This window comes from Callospermophilus lateralis, chromosome 7, assembly GCF_048772815.1.
Source record: "Callospermophilus lateralis isolate mCalLat2 chromosome 7, mCalLat2.hap1, whole genome shotgun sequence".
NCBI lineage: Eukaryota > Metazoa > Chordata > Mammalia > Rodentia > Sciuridae > Callospermophilus > Callospermophilus lateralis.
Window position 1 is genome coordinate 2,799,593 of NC_135311.1, and position 22,834 is coordinate 2,822,426.

The following is a 22,834-nucleotide window of genomic DNA, read 5'->3' on the forward strand; positions in this document are numbered from 1 at the left end:
GGGCAGATAGCTCAGTGGTAAAGCACCTGCCTAGCATGCATGAGGCCCTGAGTTCAACCCCCATCACCACATAAAAAATAAACAACAATAAAAAATTATATTAAAAAAATAGCCATTAAGAAAAATAAAACTTGCTTTTCTGAAACAGAAAAAAATAATGTAAGTCACCAAAAACAGGAGTGATAAAGGAAGCATTACAAAACTAACAGATAATAAAATGTTCAAAAAGAAATGATGGTAGCAATGACTCATGACATGACTACTTTGTGTAACAAATGAACCACTTAGGAATTTTTTTTTCAAATTTTATTTTTAAAAATCTACCTCCATTGTTGGACATAGTGGCACACACCTATAATCCAGTGACTCAGGAGGCTGAGGAAGGAAGATTGCAAGTTTGAAGCCAGCCTTAGCAATTTAGCAAGGCCCTAAGTAACTTTGTGAGACCCTGTCTCAAAATTTAAAAAATAAAAAGGGCTGAGGATTTAGCTCAGTAGTAAAGTGCCCCTAGGTTCAATCCCCAGTACCAAAAAAAAAAAAGAAAAAGAAAAAACAATTTCCTACAAATTATAACAAACTGTACCAAACGCTGAACACAAAATACATGTCTTTAATACAAGAGTAAAGCACATATAATTATCTTTAACACATATTCACTTTAATACTGGATAGAGAATACTTAAAAGGCTGGGGATGTAGCTCAGTCTACCATGCCTCGGGTTTGATCTCCAGCACCAGAGAGAGGAAAGATACACAGAGAGAGGGAGAAGGGAGGGAACACACTGAAATGCCAATATTAAAATAGTGATATGTCTGTAATTTTGTATGTGTGGGGGGTTTTGTTTTTTCTTTTTCTGCAGCACTGGGATCCAACCCCAGACCTTACACATACTAGATAAACATTACTGCTGAGCTACATGCCCCCCAAATAATGAGGCATCGTAAAGCTACAATCATCAAAACTGTATGGTGCTCACATAAAGACAAATATATAGATCAATGGAATAGAACAAAGAAAGGAATCTAGGGAAAACACCTCACAAATATGGTCAATGAATTCTCAACAAGGGTGCCACAATCATTCAATGAGAAAAGACCAGTCTTTTCAACAAATAGTGGGGAGAAAATTGGATATGCAAAAGAATGACCCTACTCCATATAATAAAATGACCCTACTCCATATAATAAAACTGAATCAAAATGGATCAAATACCTAAAGGTAGAGGAAAAAATTTAAAAACTCTGAGAAGAAAATACAGAGGGAAACCTTCATGACATTGAATTTGGCAAAGAATTCTTAGAAATAGTATCAAAACCCCAAATATGGGGATGAAGATGAATGGATAAAGAGAAAGTAGTCTAGACATACAATTGAACATCATTCAGCCTCAAAAAGGAAGTTCTGACACATAAACAACATAGATGAACCTTAAAGATATTACGCTAAATGAAACAAACCAGTTACTAATGGACAAACAATGTATGATTTCATTTATATGAGGTACCTACATCATTCATACTCCTAGAAACAGAAAACAGAATGGTGGTTGCCAGAGATTAGGAGAAGGAGGAATGGGGAGCTACTGTTTAATGGGTATGAGTTTCAGATGAAAAAAGACCTGGAGGTAAACTGTGGTAATGGTTGTACAGATATATAAGTGTATTCAGTACCATCAAACTATATACTTGCAGCCAGGCTCAATAGATTACAGCCAGCCTGTAATTCCAGCAGCTCAGGAGGCTGAGGCAGGAGGATCACAAATTCAAAGCCAGCCTCAACAAAAGTGAGGCACTAAGCAACTCAGACCCTCACTTTATTTTTTTTTTTTTTTAATTTTGAGACAGGTTTTTTTAAATTTTATTTTTCGGCGGACACAACATCTTTGTTTGTATGTAGTGCTGAGGATCGAACCCGGGCCGCACGCATGCCAGGCGAGCGCGCTACCGCTGGAGCCACATCTCCAGCCCAAGACCCTCACTTTAAATAAAATACAAAATAGGGTTATGGATGAGGCCCAGTGGTCAAGTGCCCCTAAATTCAATCCCTAGTACCCAAAACCAAAACAAAACACTATACATTTAAAAATGGTTAGGAAGATAAATTTCACTATGTGTATTTTTCTGCTATAAAAATTTTTTAAATAAATATGCACATATTTATATATACATAAAATAAAAGTCAGGCCTGTGGACACACATGGAATCACAGCTACTCAGGAGGCAGAGGTAGGAGGTTCACAAGCTTGCGTCCAGGTCAACCTTGGCAACTTAGTTAAGACCCTATCTTAAAAAAATAAAAAGGACTGAGGATGTAGCTCGGTGGTAGAGCATCTGCCATGCATGAGGCCCTGGGTTCAATCCACAGTACAGGGGGGAATACACACACACACACACACACACACAGATGCACACGCACGCCACACAAGTGTGGTGGCATGCACTTATAATCACAGCTACACAGAAGGCAGAGGAAGGAAGATTGTAAGCTTGAGTCCATCCTGAGGCAACATAGCAAGACTGCATCTCTAAAAACAAAATAAAAACAAAAAATTCCAAGTTGTTCTATATTAATGAGATAGGTTATCCACTACATATATGACCATGGCAAAAACAAGTTACAGCTGGGTATAGTGGTGCATGCTGTAATCCTAGCAACTTGAGAGGCCTCAGACAGGAGAATCCCAAGTTTGAGGCTAGCCTGGGAACACAGCAAGACCCTGTCTCAAATTAAAAAATGAAAAATACTGAGGCTATAGCTCAGTGATAAAGGCTCAATCCTCAGCACCAAACAAAAACAAAATTACAGAAAAGTATATTAATATAATTTTTAATATATTCATAACCAAAGTCTGAAAGGTCTCATACTTATTTGTGCCTACTATGCCAGGTACTATTCAGGTACTATTACAGGCCCTGGAGATAAATCAATAAATAGAACAGACAAAAATCCCAACCCTTATAGATCTGACACTTTAGTGGTGACAAGATTTAAATGTAAATTACAGAAGTATGTGGATGAATTAGACTCATAAAAAATGAAGCAATAAAGGCCAAAATGAGAATGACAAGATGAAAAGATAAAGATACCTCTAAAATAAATTTTATTTATTTGTTCATTCTTTCATTTATTCTAGGGATCAAATTTTACCACTAACCTACATCCCCAGTCCTTTTTTTATTTTGAGACAGAGTCTCAAAACTTGAGGAGGTTGGTCGCAAATTTGGAATCCTCCTGCCTCAGCCTCCCAAGGCACTTATATTACAGGCGTGTGTCATCACGCCCAGCTAAAATTTTAAACTATGTGATTTCTGAATAAGATAGTAGACTAAATATATGCATCTACTTTTACTCCCTCATCTCCTCACACATACAACAAATATATATATATATATATATATATTTTTTTTTTTTTTTTTAAAGGAAAGAATTTATGACATAAAACCACAAGGATGGAAAGAGGAACAGTCAAGTTTGAAACTAGAGATCAAATAGAACATTGCCTTAGTAGACCCACAAGAACTGAATTCTAAAACAACAATGGAAAAGGCAGAAAACCAACCTAATTTACACTACAGAATTCCCTAAACCCTAAAGCTGGGAGTTCCAGGTACCAGTGGGTATGCAGGGCAGTGAGAATGAAAGCTAAAAGGAGAATTAATCACAGTGTTCAGGAGAGATGTGGATTGATCCTATCCTCCATTCTTTCTGGCCTGAGCAAGTGCCCCTTCCTCACTGTGCCAAAAGATTTACTTCCCAGATAGCATAAACCAAAGATTCTCTGGTCTAGGAAAAAACAACTGAGTTATATGCCCAGACTAAAAAATAAATTTTTAAATAATATATATGTGATATCAACCAAGATGAAAACAAACACTGCTCTTTGTTCAGCTTGGGAAATTAGAAAATCTATACTTGTCATGAAAGATACAGAAAAGTTAGGAAAGATACAGAAAAGTTAGGAAGGGCCGAGTTTTAAAGGAAATATTAATGAGGAACTATGTAGTACATTAAACATTATTCAAACAGAGATGTGTTTAAAATAGATAAAAATATAGAAAAGTAAATGCTGAACAAGGTAGAAAGGCAAGCAGCAATTAAAAAGGCAGGTAGGTAGACGGGCACAGGGGTACTATAACCCCAGCAGATTGGGAGGCTGAGGCATACATACATATGGGCTGGGGCTCAATCATTAAGCACTACTGGGATCAATCCCTGGTACTAAAAAAGAAGGCAAGTAAGTAACCAAACAGGTAGAAATGAAGGAAGCTGCTTGGCTTACTATCTAGTTAGGAGTTCTAGCCCAAGGAATGACAGAATAATAACAGAAGCATACTGAGCAAGAAAATGAAAATGAACAGGCAAAAGGGATAAAGAAGGGTACAGACAGTCAAAAAGAACAAGCAATGAAGTGTTTCTTTCTGGTTTCTTTTTGTACAAGGGATTGAACCCAGGGGTGCTCAACCACTGAGGAGTTACAGCCCCTGCCCTTGCTCCCTTCTTTATTTCTTCTTTATTTATTTATATTATGAGACAAGGCCCACTAAATTGCTGAGGGGGGTGATCGAAGTTGTTAAACTTGTGATCTTCCTGCCTCAGGCTCCTGAGCCACTGGGATTACAGGCATGTGCCATCACAGCTGGCAAAGCACAGTGTTTCTGAAACTAAGTTTCAAGAACCAGCTCATCAAAACAGTTCAATTATGGAGTAAAAGAACTCAGAAGGATTCTAGTATAAACCCTAAAAGTTATTGAAAGAGCTGAAACAGAATTATGAGAAAAGAACATAGAAAGTTACACAAAAGATTTTAGGAAACTGCACTCCTTCAGCTCCTTGTTCAGTACCCTGCACTCTCTCTCCATCCCAAGTAATACTGTCCTATAGGCTGCTTGATGTGATATTTCATCTTCTTCATCAGCTAAACAGGTGATACTGGACCAGGATGTACCTCAATGGTTGCAGAGAACCTGCCTAGCATGCACAAGTTCCTGGGTTCGAATCCGCAGTACTGAAAATAATAATAATAAAATAAAAAAAGCAATACCCTGCCCTCCTTTTTCCTCTCAAAAGCTATCCATTGTAGTACATCTCAGTAGTAAATAATACCAAGACATAATTTAAAAAGTCTTGTAATTTAGCAATTAAGAATGCTGACTAGGGCTGGGGACATAGCTTAGTTGGTAGAGTAATTACCTAGCATGCACAAGGCCCTGGGTTCAATCCCCAGCACTACAAAAAAAAAAAAAAAAAAAAAAAAAAATATGCTGACTATGCTGGGTGCAGTGAGAATATGCCTATAAATCCAGCCACTTACTTGGGAGACTGAGGCAGGAGGATCACAAGTGTGAAGTCAGCCCTAGCGATTTAATGAGAATCTGAGCAACTCTGCGAGAACATGTCTCAAAACAAAGGACTGGGGATGTAGCTCAGTTGTAAAGCACTGAATTCAGTCCCCAGTAACCCCTTACCTCCAAAAAACATTAAATTAAATGAAATAATACATATGAGGACTGAAATAATACATTTGGAACATCTATCATACTATTAATAAACTTTAATAATAGTTACTAAAGTATTATAAATGAATTATTGATGTCAATGGTTTTATCAGTGTTCCTTCTTCAAAGAGTATTTTCATATTAACATAAAGAATAATTTATTTAATTTTATTTATTTATTTATATTATGAGACAGGGTCAGCCCTAGCAACTTAATGAGAATCTGGGCAACTCTATGTGATCCTGCTAGACTTCATTAAGTTGCTAAGTTGATAGGACTACAAATAGTGCCTATCATTAGATGTGGTTTCCAGAAGGACCTTAAATGTGTTCTTTTATTGTTACATCTAAGTAAAATAAATAACCACAGAAACATTGGACAGGGCTGGGGTTGTGGCTCAGCGGTAGACCACTTGCCTAGCACGTTCAAGGCCCTGAGTTCGATCCTCAGCACCACATAAAAATAAAAACAAAAGTATCGTGTACAACTATTTAAAAAAAAAAAAAAAGAATAAACCACCAATGTTGGGTTTTACATTCATTCATTTAATCCACAAACATGCACTGCACTCTGGTCTTATATACTAGACATTACTGTAAGAATTGGCATACTATGGTGAATATGTAAAGCAAAAGTGCTCTCATTAAACTTATATTCCAATTACATTATTGAAGCCATAAAACTTACTTTGTCCATTCAAACTACGGTGAAAATGTGCAGAAAAAATACAAAAGGAAAAAAAGACGAAGCAAGACATAAATTAAGAGAATTTATCTAAAAAGTCAGAGATAAGTTTCTGATGTAGAGACTAAATAACAAAATAGGAAAGTGTACTCTGGCATACAGAGGAAATTAATAAATGTGTCCATTCCTTTCTCTGGGTTTGTTTTCTTTTTCTTTTTTTTTTTTTAATATATTGTTTTATTTGTAGATGGACACAATACCTTCATTTTATTTATTTACATGGTGCTGAGGATCGAACCCAGGGCCTCAAACGTGCTAGGCAAGTGCTTTACCAATGAGTCACAGTACCAGCCCTGGATTTGTTTTCTTTTTTTTTTTTTTTAAGAGAGAGGGGTGGGGAGAGAGAAAGAATTTTTTAATTTTCAGTTTTTGGTGGACCCGACATCTTTTTTTTTTTTTTTTTTTTAAAGAGAGAGTGTGAGAGAGAGGAGGAGAGAGAGAGAGAGAATTTTAATATTTATTTTTTAGTTTTTGGCAGACACAACATCTTTGTTTGTATGTGGTGCTGAGGATCGAACCCGGGCCGCACGCATGCCAGGCGAGCGCGCTACCACTTAAGCCACAACCCCAGCCCCCCCAACATCTTTATTTTATTTTTTATGTGGTGCTAAGAATCAAACCCAGCGACCCGCGCATGCCAGGCGAGCGTGTTACCACTTGAGCCACATCCCCAGCCCCCTGGGTTTGTTTTCTTATGATCCAAATAATGGTCTTATTTGACAACTATCTTGTTTGAAAATGAGAGAACTGTCTTGTTTCCAACTCAAAAGTTCATTCACTGATGTCTACTTACTGAAATCACCATGATATGAGACAGCATTCTTAAAAACAGGTGGACTACAAGTAGTACCTATCATTAGATGTGGTTTTCAGAAGGGCCTTAAATGTGTTCTTTTATTGTTACAAGTAAGTGAAATAAACTACATAACCACAGAAACATTGGACAGAATTGTTGTTACTCTTGTACCCCTTTATAGGACTGTATTGCTAGAGAATTAACATTTAAAATAAATATTCTGACTAGCCTAAGGGGGAAAAAGATGGCTCCAAAGACAGTTTCCACAATGGAGGATTTAATTTTATTAATTTGGGAATTAAGCAACTTCAAGATGTTATGACCTAACTCAAGAATAAAGGATTTCTTTTTTTTCTTTTTTTCTTTTTTTTTTTTTTTTTTGGCTGTACTGGGATAGAACCCAGGGTCTTGCACATGCTAGCCAAGTCTTCAGTCACTAAGCTACATTCTCAGCTGGTTTCATTTTCTTGATTACTGCAATTTAGTTTTTGAAGAACAACTACCACTTGGCTTGTTGAAATTCCTATTGTTATTGCCTTAGAAGAAAGTCATCCACACAGAAAACACAGGATGTAAGGGCAATCTGGATACAACATCTGTCACCCCACGATCCCCAGGGTTGACTCGATCCCCAGGGTTGACTCGACTGATCTGGCTGGCTGGGTGGGTGTTCCCTTCCTCTGTCACCACTCCAAATGCATCCCACCAAAGCTGTCAGCTTGGTCAAAGAGGACAACCTTCCCTGGTAGAGGAGGACTGTTCTTCAGTCAAGAGTATACGAGTATGGTATGAAGACATGAATTGGTGTGAATATACTTTGTATACAACCAGAGATAAGAAAAATTGTGCTCTATATGTATAATAAGAATTGTATGATTCCACTGTCATATACAAATATAAATAAATAGATAGATAGATAGATAGTATACAAGTAGCTGCCCTCCCCTATTAGAATCTCCAAACAAGCTTTCAAGGTCCACACAAAGAACACAAACACCTTCTCAAAATACCCATAAAACAACATATTATTCTCATCTCTTAGTAAACTATTTGAATGCGGAGGGGGGATAGCATGCCAAAAACTAAGCTGAGACCACTATTTCAAAGCAACAAGAAAACTAAAGTTCCAAGAATGCTGAAGTATCTACTTTTTTTTTTTTTTTTTTTTTTTTTTTTTTAGTTTTTGGCGGACACAACATCTTTATTTGTGGTGCTGAGGATCAAACCCGGGCCACACGCATGCTGGGCGAGCGTACTATCACTTGAGCCACATCCCCAGCCCCTCTCTACTTCTTAATTTCTAAGAAAATACAGAATATTCAGGATGCCACCACTAATCTACTGCATAAAAGATAGGCAGATTGGGATTTCTTTTCAAAATGTTAATTATATTTCAATTGTTGAATTAGTAAAATACACTTAATGAATTTTTGAATGGTCTTTGCAATTTAATATATTTTTAAAAGTTTGGTGTTTTTGCTTGTTTTGGCAGTACTAGGGATTGAACCCAAGGCTTCACACATGCTAGGCAGTGCTCTCCCACTGGGCTATATCCCCAATCCTCTTAAAAAGTATCTTGACATCTTAATTTTATGCTGCCTGAATGACTATTTTCCTATATCTGAAAAAGGCAAACAAAGGTAATGGATAAGAATTTTGTTAATTGGTGCTTTTTAAAACTATAATTATACTGGTGAGAATTACATTAAAAGAATTTTTTTTTCCTAAATGTCAGCCTTTACAAACCCAAACAGCATTCCTCCTTTGCCTTCTACTATATTTTCCATCTACAATAAACTGTGCATAATAGAACACAAAGACTTTTCTGCTAATGAGAATAACAGAATCAAGAGAGGAAAAACCTACACTCATTACCAACTAATTCCCATCTCATGTTTGAATATTAAATTGTAAATCAAATCAAAATCTAATCTTGAGGCTGGGGCTGGGGCTCAGTGGTAGCGCACTTGCCTGGCATGTGTGAGGCACAGGGTTCAATTCTCAGCACTGTGTATAAGTAAATAAAATGAAGGTCTATCAACAACTAAAACAATATTAAAAAAAAAAACAACTAATCTTTTCCCAACTAGTCCTTTGGTGCATTACAAATTGCACATCCAATTTTAAAAGTGTTCCTCAAATTAGACATAACTTTCCTATGTTCATATATGAAAAACTCTACATCACATACAACCGCAAGAATAGGAAGTCACACTCCATGTATGTATAATATCAAAATACACTCAACTGTCATGTATAACTAAAAAGAATAAAAAATTTTAAAGTAACATTTTTTTAAAAAGGAATAAATTTGGGCAGGGTTGTGGCTCGGTGGTAGAGCACTTGTCTAGCATGTGTGAGGGCCTCGGTTCAATTCTTAGCACCACATTAAAAAAATAGATATCATGTCCATCTAGAGCTAAAAATATTTTTAAATTTTTTTAAAGTGTTCCTCAAAATTGTTAGCAATCTATACATAAGAAAGACTATTTGCCACTAGTAAGTAGAACTAATGAATAATAAAATATGAAGAATTACCAATTCATACAGACAAAAAAGTCATCATCATCATCATCTTAGAACTATCACTGCAACACAACAAACTACAAAATATATCATACTCTTCTGATCCAACACCATATTGAGATATGATAAAGATGAAGAACCAGGTCCCTTGAAGAAAGACTGCCACCAGCAGTCTTTAAATCAGAATAAGTGGGTTGGGAATGTGGCTCAGCGGTTGAGCTCTTGCCTATTATGCACAAAGCCCTGGGTTCAAGTTCCAGCACTTTAAATATTAAATAAATCAGAATAAGTACAATTACCATGATGAAATGTTGTTATTAACCCTAAATAAAGATTAACTTAAATAAAGCTTAAGAGAAAAGTGAATTCTTTTTTTTTTTTTTTTTTTTTTGGCCGGGGAGTGTTACCAGATATTGAACTCAGGAGCACTCCACCACTGAGCCACATCCCCAGCCCTATTTTGTATCTTATTTAGAGACAGGGTCTCACTGAGTTTTGCTGAGTCTGGCTTTGAACTATCGATCCTCCTGCCTCAGCCTCCCCAGCCGCTGGTATTACAGAAATGTACCACTGCACCCAGCTGAAAAGTGAATTAAAAAAAAAAATCTTTTGAAAACATATAAGACAGAACTAACAAGGACTATAGGGAAACAACCAGTATTCAACTCCAGCAAAAATACAAAGTAGAAAGTTTTCAAAAAATAGGATTATTTTCTTGGTCCCTAAAATGATTCTAAGGTAAGAAGGTATGTTGCAGCAAGGGATTCTGACCAAAAAATCATTTACTTTCTTTTCACTGAACACAGTACATTTCTACCCTATGTCCGTCCATTCATGGATCTCATTTTCCAAAATTCAACAAGCTACCAAAGTCATCTAGTTATTTCCTAGGGAGAATTAACTGTAATATAGCAAAAAGAGGATTGGAAGTAAAAATTAGAAGATTTGAACTCTCTAGATATGCATTACAACCTACTCCATGTCTTAGACGTGGCCGGCAAGAATTTAATTAATGTTCACTGAGAAACCTCAAGGAACTAAACTTTTTCTGAAAGAATGGGAACTGTCTCAACCTAGTTCTGATAAAGTTTAAACCTGGCGTTCTGGACCAAAGATATGTCGCGAACCCCAACCATTACACATCTATGATCTTCCTTTTGATAGAAAGGGGTAAAGGGAAAAATGAAGAAAAAATACATTTTCTTATTTAATTATCATGTACTGACTGTGGGATTGATAAACTTAGAAGAGATAGAAGAATCTTTTAACATCAAAAGCAACATCTAAGGGCTGGGGTTGTAGCTCAGTGGTAGAGTGCTGGCCTCATACATGTAAGGCACTGGGTTTGATACTCAGCATCACATAAAAATAAATAAATAAAATAAACGCATTGTGTCCACCTACAACTAAAAAAAAAAAAATTAAAGAGAAACATCTAAAAATTGCATACACAAGCAAAAAACAATAAATAAAATCATCTGTTTCATTAACAAAGGGTCCTGAATCAAAAAATGTTATTTTCTGATTAGAAATTTAAGCTGATATTGGTCAGCTAATGAAAATACCATCAAGAGACTGTCATTCTGGTAAGTGTTGTTTAAAAAAAAAACAAAACAAAATAAAGCAACCACACCCACACAGCTGGAAAAATGCTTCTGACATATGCACTAAGACTTGTTTATCCAGGCCACTTCTTAATAAGAGAAATGCTTTGCAATTTGACTAGGGTTATATAAGAATTTTGCAATGTGTGATCAATTTAAAATCTTGCTTATTTGCTCCCTAGTTCACAGATAAGTTATTTCACTCCAAGGTCAGGTGTCCCTAACAGCATTTTGCCAATTGTAATAGTTTTACTCCATCACTCAGCACTTTCTTCAAGAGAATTTTAGCCATTAATTTTATTGCCCTTTTCCGTAAAAAATTTTTGAAGATTAAAATGTTAATATTGATGTGTGACATATCAACATCTTAAAATAGTTCTCTTCTGGGGGCTGGAGTTGTGGCTCAGTGGTAGAGCACTTGCCTGGCATGTGTAAGGCACTAGGTTCAATCCTCAGCGCACTGCATATAAATAAATAAATATAAGATCCATTTACAACTAAAAAAATATTTTTGAAAAATAGCTCTGCTCCCAGAAGCATTGTGAAAAAGACAGTAAATTTCAGGTGATTTCAATTTTAGTATCAAAACCTGCCTTTCAGAGACAGAGAGAAATTCAAATTTAAATTTCAACAGTGAATGACAGCAAGGAATTCTTCCTCTTCCATTCCCCACTCCACTTTTTTTTTTTTTTTTTTTTTTGAGACAAAATAAAATAAATTGTGAAGCTAACCTGGAACTTTTGATTTTCGGGCGTCAGTTTATGGTGTAACACACCCGATCAAAAAAAAAAAAAAAAAGATTTCTGGGAAAGGATATATTTTACTTTGCAAGACAATGACCAAGGATATTGAAAAAAAAAATTTCCTAGGGAGAAATAACTGTAATATAGCGAAAAGAGGATTAGAAGTAAAAATTAGAAGATTTGAACTCTCTAGATATGCATTACAACCTACTCCACGTCTTAGACGTAGCCGGTGAGACTTTAATTAATGTTCACTGAGAAACGTCAAGGAACTAAACTTTTTCTGAAAGAATGGGAACCGTCTCAACCTAGTTCTGATAAAGTTTAAACCTGGGGTCCCGAACCCCCACCATTACCCAAACCTCTGCCCTCAGCACAGGCCCTCCTAACACTTAAAAAGAAAATCTCAAAATACAGCCCGGGGTGGTGGTGGGAGGGAAAGCCTAGAGACCCCTGAGTAGATCGTCAAGAATTTTAAATTTTAAAATGAAAACTAAACTCCAAAAGCAACGCCTCAGCTCAACAGCAACGTGGTCCGGTGTTTATGAACCCAACTACTCTGGAAGTAAGCGCAGCCACGGCGCCCACGGAGCCGGCCCCAGGCAGCTGCCGCCGGCGCAGGGTGACAGACGACCTCAGCACACACCGGCACGTCGCCCGAGAGGAGGCCGGCTGCCCGGCCGCCGCGGCCACTCTCACTCAGCGGACCCCCAATTCCCGTTAGGACTCCCCGGTCCCCGGGGCCCGGCCCTCCCCCATGGCACCCCTCCCCCACCGCCCAGTGCCCCGCCCGCCCCCGCGCCGTCAGCCCCGCCACCGCCGCGCAGCCCCGGGTCTCCTCAGTCGTCAGCCCCTCGGCCCCTCCCCCTTGAGGGGAGCCCCAGTCCTCCGTCTCCTCACCGGGGTTAGCAGTAGTCGCCGCCATGGCCTAGATGCCACCGCCGCCGCGCCACCCACCCCCCTAGTGGGAGGAGCTGCCGCCACCGAGCCGGAGGAGGGAGGGGAGAGAAGAGCCACTCCCCAGAAGCGGCGCCCCCCTGCCGCCACCGCTACCGCGGAACCCAAGATGGCGGACGCAGCAACCCCCACCGCCCCGGCCCCGGGGAGGAGAGGCCCCGCCCACTGATGGGCGGGGCCATACTGCAGCCGGCCTCTCTGGGAAAGCGGACCAATGGTGTCCAAAGTGGCTAGCGGGCAGGGCTGGGGACGGCGCCTGCCGGTCCCTGGAAGGCAGGGCGAGGAAGAAGTCCAGCTGTCTCCCTAAACACGCCTTTTTTGCGTCAGAGGGAGGTCGGTGACCAGTTGACGTCAGTGAAAAGCAATGAAAAATCGGCATTTCACTAAAAAGTTTTGACTTGGTAGTCAGTTCGACCGGGTATTCCCCTGCGGACTATTTATTTCGTAAATCTTCTTTAGGTGTTCTAATACTTCACAAGGTGGCTTGTCCTCTAGTGGAAAAAAGTTCAATAACTAATTTTTGAAAGACTTCTAATGGATCTGGTAGGGTAAAAGGATCTGGGCAATTATGATCTGGTAAAGGAGATAGTGACAGCCCAAACCAGAGGCATTGAAGAAGTTATTTTTGATTAAGGTGAATAGAATAACATCCTTTGGTCAATAATAGGAACAAAGTGACAGGTTTTCAGTTAGGAAGTGATCACATGCTGACTGCACAGATTGATTTTCTAGTAATAGGAAGCACTGAGCACTTTAGACTACTTATATCTATTTTCTCATTTAATTCTTACAACTACACTATGAGGTCTGTTCTACTGTTATTTTCATTTTGCAGCTAAGGAAATAGAAACAAAGAGGTTAATCAAGGGACATCCAGCAAGTAAATCCAGTAGTGGTGTGGGAGGCAAAATAAAGGAGTCTGAGACTAGAAACCTTTTCCACCTATCCCCCTGTTCTGAGCTCTACAGATTTAGCACTAGGGGGTACTACTACCTTTTCATGTATCTTCACAAATTGTTTAATATGAATTTAATTAGAATTTTAACAAAAATCCTGTAATGCTATTCTTTTTTAATTTTTTTTTTTTTAGTTGTACATGGACACAATACTTTATTTAGATGTTTTTTTATGTGGTGCTGAGGATGGAACCCATGTATGAGGCAGGCACTCTACCACTGAGCCACAACCCCTGCCCCGCGATTATGCTATTCTTATGAGTACTATAAAGATTACATTGATTCATTTATCTCATTTAGCTAAAAGCCAATACATTTTAGAATACTTTGCATATGGGTTACATTTGTTAAAATTTAATTTTCTGGGCTGGGGATGTGGCTCAAGTGGTAGTGCGCTCGCCTGGCGTGCGTTCAGCCCGGGTTCGATCCTCAGTACCACGTACAAACAAAGATGTTCAAAGAAAGATGTTGTGTCCACCGAGAACTAAAAAATAAATATTAAAATTTAATTTTCTTTGTTACCATTTGTTGTTATATTTCTAATTTACCAAATAGGAAAAAAAAAAAAGTCATCCACTTAGATAGGTTCAGTGGTGCATGCAACTGGAAAGGCTGAGGCAGGAGGATCGCAAGCTCCAGGCCAGCCTACATAATAACTAAGACCCTGTCTCCAAAGAAAAAGAGTTAGGGGTATATCTCAGTGGTAAAGTGCCCCTAGATTCAATCTCCAATACCTACAAAAATAAAAATATGGAAAGAAGTACACTAAGGCATAGAAATATTATGAAAAAAGTTAAGTACTTCAATTGAAAATTACAATTGGGGGGGGAGGGTGAGCTGGGATGTAGCTCAGTGGCAAAGCAACTTCCTTGCATTAGCAAAGCCCTGGATTCAACCCTCAGTTCCAAAAAAGACCAAAAAAAAAAAAAAAAAAAAAAAACACCAAAATTGTAATTGAAGGGCTGGCGTTGTGGCTCATTGGTAGAGCACTTGCCTAGCATGCTTGAGGCGCTGGGTTCGATCCCCGGCACCACATAAAAATCAAAACAAATAAAATAAAGGTATTGTGTCCATCTAAAAAAAAATTAATTACAATTGAATTTAATTAAGCAAGACTCCAGTGCAGATATAGAATGTGAATGAGTGTGTCTTAAATATGGTAAGTTCAGGCTGGGGTTGTAGCTCAGTGGTAGAGCGCTCACCTAGCACATGTGAGGCTCTGGTTTTGATCCTCAGGACTACAAAAAATAAGTAAATAAAATAAAGGTATTGTGTCTATTGCTGAGCCACAACTCCAGCCCAAACAAAAAATATTAGAAAAAAATAAATGTGGTAAGATCATGAAAGCAGCCAAAAATTTTAAGGTAACTAAGAAGTACAACTATAAATATCTAACAATTGGATTTTATTGGACTAGCAATCAATCCATTTGTCCTTTGCCTGCTGCACTTTCCCTATTAGAAAAATTTGTCAGTCAATGATGTGAAAAACCATTGAAGCATAAGTGGGTGGGCATAGGGGAGGGAAAATAGAGGGTATAGAGGAATGAGAGTGATCAAATTATGTTCTGTGTATGTGCAAATATAACCGTTTCCACTATTATGTATAATTTGGGAGTGAGGTACAAGTGAGGAGCAATTGACTGCTGAGCCACACCCCTAGCCCTATTTTGTATTTTTTTAATTTAGAGACAGGGTTTCACTGAGTTCTAAGCACCTTGCCATTGCTGAGGCTGGCAATCCTCCTGCCTCAGCTTCCTGAGCCACTGGGGTTACAGGTGTGTGCCATCGCACCGGGCTTATGCATAATTTTAAAGCACCAATTTAAAAAGCAAACCATTGGGCCTGGGGTTGTGGCTCAGTGGTAGCGTGTGTGCCTTGCATGCAGGGGCACTGGATTCAATCCTCAGTACCAAATAAATTAATAAAATAAAGGTATTGTGTCCATCTACAACTAAAAAATTTTTTTAATAAATAAATAAATAAAAAGCAAACCATTGATGCTTCCAAGACATTTTTTTTATTGTCCAAGACATTTTTTAAACAAAATGTAATACAACTTCTCTACTGAGTAAAATTTATTTTCTCAGAAAAAAATGCAAAACGATGTTTCCTAACATGACATGAATGAATTTTCTGGATAAAAGAGATAAAGTTTACATTCTTTATAGAAAAAAAAAAAAGTTGGTAGAAGTCATTTTGTTACAGAGATATTTGTTCAAATAGCTACAAGTTAAAAACAAATATTTAGCTTAAAAAAAGTATAACAAGCTATTGGTAAAATTCTTTATTAAACATTACACAGAATCAGGGTATATACCGTGAAAGGTCAATATCAGCACTGTGCCTGCTAACAGATGTTTACATTAGGAGTGGACACCACTGTATACAATATGATGGCAGTTCCATCGCAGATGGTAAGATTGCAAAACCTTGATTTTTAACTCTAAGACAAAATATCAGCCAGGCGGGGTGGCACACACCTGTAATCTCAGCAGCTCTCAAGGCCGAGGCAGGAGGATGACAAGTTCAAAGCCAGCCTCAGCAACTTAACAAGGCATTGAGCAACTTAGCAAGACTGTTTCAAAATAAAATATAAAAAGTGCTGGAGATTGGCTCAGTAGTTAAACACTCCTGGGTTCAATTCCTTGGTGCCAAAGTGGGGGTTAAAAAGAAATCCATAATTTGCAGTCATCCATTTTATGCAATACATGAGAAGAAATGCCCTGAAACTTCCTACTTAGTTTATCATTAAAAAAATTCAAGTTACAGTGAATTTGGTGGTACACTCCCATAATCCCAACTACTTGGAGGCTGAGCCAGGAGGATCACAAGTTTGAGACTAGTCAGGCAAATTAACCAGAATCAGTCTCAAATTTTAAAAGGGCTGAGGATATAGCTCAGTGGTAGATTTCTTACCTAGTATGTGCAAGTTCCTGGATCCTCAGTGGTAGAGCTCTTACCTAGTATGTGCAAGATCCTGGCACTGGGGCGGGGCGGGGCGGGGTGGGGGGGATCAAGTTACAGAAAATTACATTTTTCATTTAGTTAAGAATTACTTTGTTGGCAGTCTGAAAAAGTCATCTTGGGATCAAAACTGATGGAGTTGTATTTTAATGCAGAAAATATCTTGTTCCTATAAGAAATCTTTTTCCTAAATTTTGATTCAACATAGAACAAATTAGTACAAACCATAAATATAGTAAAATAGTAGCCAGTGAGCAAAATATTTGAGAATATGTAGGTAGATAGGTATTTTTTCACAATGAAGTATAGATACCAGGAATAGGTAAGTTGCAGATACAGTTATTTTTAATAATGACTAAAGGAAAGTTCCTTCTTTTATGTAAATAATACTAACAGAAACTATTTTTATTGTTTCAAGTGTACTTGCTCAAATAGCTTATCTGAGCAATATTTTCATTAACTTGAGCTTATAACTTCAAGTTCTAAATGCCATGTGTTATGGTTTGGATCTAACATGTCACCCAAAGGCTCATGTGTTAAAGGCTTGGTCCCTAGCTGATGGCACTCTTGGGAGCTGGTGAGGACTCAACTGGAAGGAAGTTAGGTCACCAGAGATATGGCCATGAAAGGGATAGTGGGACCCAGGCTCCTACTCTCTCACTCTTTGCCACCTTGAGACGAACAGCTTTACACCACCACTCACTCCCCACCACAGACCTAAAGCAATGGGGCCAACTTACCATGAACTGAACCTTTGAAACCATGAGTCAGAATAAACCTTTCCTCCTTTTAATTTGATCTTCTCAGATATTATGTCAAAGCAATAGAAAGCTGACTAATATACAAACCATGGTTGTTTTGTTATTGTTATTATTGCTGTGTTTTTTTGTTCTTGTTTTCTTTCTTTTTTTTTTTTTTGTGTGTGTGTGTGTGTGTGCGCACGCATGCGCTGGAGATCAAACCCAGGGTCTCACTTGTGCTAGGCAATCACTCTGCCCTTGAGTGATCACTCTGCTACATATATCCTCAGCCCATTATGATTACTTTTTAGTGTTTTGTTTTTTTTTTTTAATTAACCCATGCACAATGACTTGTTTTCTGGCTTGTTGAAGTAATGGGTCAGACAACCAATACAAGTCCCAACAGAAGATGAAGTGTGGCTTAATGTCTACAAGGTTCTGGGTTCAATCCACAGCACCAGGGGAAGGGGGGCGGGGGGAAAGATGTGTGTGTCTAGACTCCTAATGCTTTTCTCAGACAAAGCACATCTACCTTCCAATTGCTTGCCACCAAAAATCAGTCTTAGGACTGGGGATGTGGCTCAAGCGGTAGCACGCTCGTCTGGCATGCGTGTGGCCTGGGTTCGAGGATCAGCTGAGCTGATCCTCAGCACCACTTACAGACAAAGATGTTGTGTCCGCCGAAAACTTAAAAAAATAAATAATTAAATATTTAAAAAATTTTCTCTTTCTCTCACTCTCTCCACTCTCTCTTAAAAAAAAAAAAAGATTAAGTGTCTCATTCACTATGAGACATTAAAAAAAAAAATCAGTCTTAGCTAATCAGGAAGAATGCCTACCTTATTCTGAAAGATGTCTACATTTTCTATTTCTTTTATCAGAAGGTTCAACAACCTTGGGAACAAAGGGCTTCCACATAAGAGTTTTTTGAAAATCTGCATGTTAATGGCAGTTCCACTGAAGATGGTGAATCACAAAGCCATGATTATGTTATGAACAAAGTATTAATGTTATGAACAAAGTATCAGATGAAAGAGTGCTTGCCTAGCATGCACTAAGAACTGGATTCAATTCCTACCACTGAAAAAAAAAGAAATTCAGGATTTTGTAAGACCACACTATAATTATGATGCAGATACCTTGACCACGAAGTTTATTATTTCATAACACATGATTATTTATTTATTTATTTATTTATTCATTTATTTATTTACTTATTTATTGGTATTGGGAGATTGAACCCAGGGACATTTTACCAGTGAGCTACATCCCCATTCCTGAGAATGGCCTCAAATTTGCAATCCTCCTGCTTTAGCCTTCAGAATTGCTGGGATTACCGGCATGTTCCACCCATCACATGTTTTCAGTTTAAAAAGTTAATATTGGGCTGGGGTTATGGCTCAGCAGTAGAGCGCTTGCCTTGCACATGCCAGGCCCTGGGTTCGATCCTCAGTACCACATAAAAATAAATAAATAAATAAATAAAGTTAATATTACTACTAAAATTTTAAAATTATATAAATTTTATTATCTTTATTATGGTAAACCATAGTCTTTCCTTCTCCCCCTCCCCCCACATAGAATTGAACCAAGGATCTCACACATGTAAGACAAGCACTCTATTACTGAGTTACATGCCCATGGCAAACCCATTTTTTATTTATTTAGAACTGTAATATGCAGATGTGCCCAAGTTTTACTACATATCCCTGGATAGAATTGCCAGGTTTAGCCAATAAATCTCACAGGACAGATCAATTTTTTAGGATTAACAACAAATAATTATTTAGTTTTTTTGTTTTTCATTTGTTACAACTTCTTTTAATTTACCTATACCTCTTCCTTCCAGTGTTGCTCAGAGAGGCTAACTGAGAAAAGGTGTTGCCTCTCTTTTGTTTGTTTGTTTGTTCTTTTTAGTTATACATGACAGTAGAATGTATTTTGGCATCTCAAACATACATGGAGTATAACTTTCCTTCTTGTGGTTGTACATGATATGGAGGTACACTGGTTGTGTACTCTCATATGAACATAGGAAAGGAATGTCCGATTCATTCCACTGTCTTTCCCATTCCCATCTCCCTTCCCTTCTCCCCACTCCCTCTTGTCCATTCCAGAGAACTTCCCCCCTCCCACTTGTTGTGAGTCAGCATTCACATATCAGAGAGAACATTTGGCTTTTGGTTTGGGGGGATTAGCTTATTTCACTTAGCATAATAGTCTCTCCAGTTCTATCAATTTACCAGCAAATGTCATAATTTCATTTTTTTATGCCTGAGTAATATTGTGTATATGTACCACTGTTTAGTATGTTTTGAATGTTGCATAGGACAATTTGCACTAAAGAATTTTTATATTTTAATCTGACAACTCTACTTTTGGAGGATAAAATTTTAAGGAACACCAATTTAAGCTATTTGGGGGAGAAAAAAACAGAATCAGGAAATCCACTAGAACCCACCTCTCGACCAAAACATGTGCATCAATTGTAAGAGACTTATCACTGCAAAGAATGTCAGAACCAAAGTTAAAAGAGATAAGAAAAAGGATTTTTAAAAAGAAAGAAAAAGGGCTGGGGATGTTACTCAGTTACTCATGCTTGTCTGGGCATGCATTGAGACCCTGGGTTCAATCCTTAACATCACAAATAAATAAATAACAAAACAATGAAAAAGGAGATTTAAAAAAAAAAAAAAAAAGGGCAATGAGGAAAAGAATACCTAAAAAAAAAAAAAAAAAAAAAAAAAAAGCCTAGTTTAGATTATGGAAGAAGGTAAGAGATAACCTAGCAAGAATCAGACAATAGAAGTCAAAGGAATTTCAAGATAAAATAGTTTGGGCAGGGGCTGGGGATGTGGCTTGCCTGGCATCCGTGTGGCCCAGGTTCGATCCTCAGCACCACATACAAACAAAGATGTTGTGTCCGCCGAAAACTGAAAAATAAATATTGAAATTCTCTCTCTCTCTCATTCTCTCTCTCTCTCTCTCTCTTTAAAAAAAATTGTTTGGGCAACAACATCATATATTCAGAGAATCTAAGGAAAATCAGGATAGATAAGTAAATCTAAGAACTGGAAATCTGATGCTATTGGGTAAATAAGTAGAGGCTGCTGGTTATAATAGATCAGTTTTGCAAGAGGCATGACAATGAATAGCAAGTAATTAAATGATATCTGGGGGTAGAGATAGGGTGAGGTAGAAACAGTAAACTATGTCTATAGACTGAGCTTGTGGAAAGGGACAAATTAAAAATGTAAGACACTGGACATAGTGGTACACACCTGTAATCCCAGCAGTTTGGAAGCCTGAGGCAGGAGGATTTCAAATTCAAGGTCAGCCTCAACAATTTAGCAAGGCCCTAAGCAAGTTAGTGAGACCCTGTCTCAAAATTTAAAAAAAAAAAAAAAATATATATATATATATATATATATATATATATATTTTATATATATATTTTATATATATAAAAATATAAATATATATATATATATATATTAGTACTGAGTATTGAGCCCAGGGATGTGCTGAATCACTGAGCCACATCCACAGCCCTTTTTTATATTTTATTTAGAGACAGGGTCTCACAGAGTTGCTAAATGCCTCACTAAATTGTTGAGGCTGGCTATGAACTCCCAATCCTCCTGCCTCGCCCTCCCCAGCTGCTAGGATTAAAGGCATGCGGGACCACGACTGGCTCAAAATAAAAAATTTTATAAAGGGCTGGGGATGTAGCTTGGTGCTAAAGCACCTCTGGGTTCAATCCCCAATACAAAAATAATAATTATAATAAATAAATATGCAAGAATATGTATGTGTCTGCCGGGCATGATGTATGTGTCTGAGAACACAGGGAGATAAAGGAGATAAGATTATGACTACGTTTATCCTCAGAAAACCAAGGCAATTTTTTTACTAATTAAATATAGACATTTTGAAGTGGAGGAAAAGAAAGTTTAACTCACCTGTGATGACTTTGGTTCTCAAAGAGTTGGTGAAACTTCTGGTGAGAATAATGTAGAAATGGAGTTGGGTGCAGCTCTAGAGTTTAGGAAATTCAATGTGGGTAATCAACTAGGTATGAACAAAAGGCCAAGATCGTCAAATGCTCCCAAAGTTAAAAGGCATACACGTTCATGAAACTGTGGAGCATTGTTATTCCTTTCTCTATCAGTTCTGAGAACTGTGAAAGAGAGCAAACACAGCCATTTTCCCAGAATTGGTGACAAATAGACAAATGAGATCAGTATCTTAGGGACGGAAGGTTCTAGAACCGCAGGAGCAGCACAATTTAAAAGTCTTTGGAAGGGGATGAAAGTGGCCTGGGAAACCAGTGAAGACAGAAATTAATGAGCTGAGAAGAAAGGTTTAATTCTGGATGCTGACATTGATAGAAAGCAGGTTCAAAATCAAGAGAGTGGGCTTGGGCTGGGGCATAGCTCAGTTGGTAGAGTGCTTGGCTTGCATGCATAGGGCCCTGGGTTCAATAGCCAATACCACACACACACACACACACACACACAAATATATATATATAAAATACATATTATATATTATATTATATATTAATAAACCCTATCAAATAGTGAAAGGATAGGTGAAGCAACATGCAAAAAAATGTACAAACAATAGAGACTCAACATTATTATAGTTAGAGAAATACAATTTTTAAAAAGCAGATATTATTTTTAGCCTATTAGGTAAATGAATATTTCAGAGATTAATAGTGACCTCTAATAATGAAACTACAAAAAAAAGACATTTTCATGCCTATTTATGGGAGTGTAAATTATGATAACCTTCTTAGTATTTATTTGGAAGTACCTATTAAAATTCTAAATATGCAGGTCCTATAACCTAGCATTTATAGTTTTAATATTTTGAAAAAAAAATTTTTTTTGAGAGAGAGAGAGAATTTTAAATTGCTTTTTTTTTTTTTTTTTTTTTTTTTTAGTTTTCGGCGGACACAACATCATTGTATGTGGTGCTGAGGATCGAACCTCTGCCGCACACATGCCAGGTGAGCGCTACCGCTTGACCACATCCCCAGCCCCAATATTTTGAAAAATTTATCCCACAAAAACATTTCCACAAGGCACTGGGGTTGTGGTTCAGTAGTAGAGCACTCTCCTAGCATGTGCAAGGCACTGGGTTCAATCCTCAGCACCACATAAAAATAAATAAAATAAAGGCATTGTGTTCAATTACAACTAAAAAATATATATTTAAAATAAATAAATAAAACAAAGGTATTGTGTCCAACTACAACTAAAAATATAATAATAATTTTAACAGCCATGTGCAATGG

At 37.6% G+C, this 22,834-nt stretch overlaps 1 protein-coding gene across 3 annotated transcripts in view; it reads right to left on the reverse strand.

Annotated features, from left to right (window-relative positions):
- The window catches only part of Arnt (aryl hydrocarbon receptor nuclear translocator), a 76,109-nt gene extending 63,138 nt beyond the window's left edge, over positions 1–12,971 (reverse strand). For all 3 annotated transcript variants that reach the window (XM_076861791.1, XM_076861790.1, XM_076861789.1), the window contains exon 1: positions 12,811–12,971. In XM_076861791.1, the coding sequence (XP_076717906.1) occupies positions 12,811–12,835 (25 nt within the window). In that variant the 5' untranslated portion in view covers positions 12,836–12,971. The remainder of the gene's footprint in view (positions 1–12,810) is intronic.
- Positions 12,972–22,834: the final 9,863 nt, after the last annotated feature.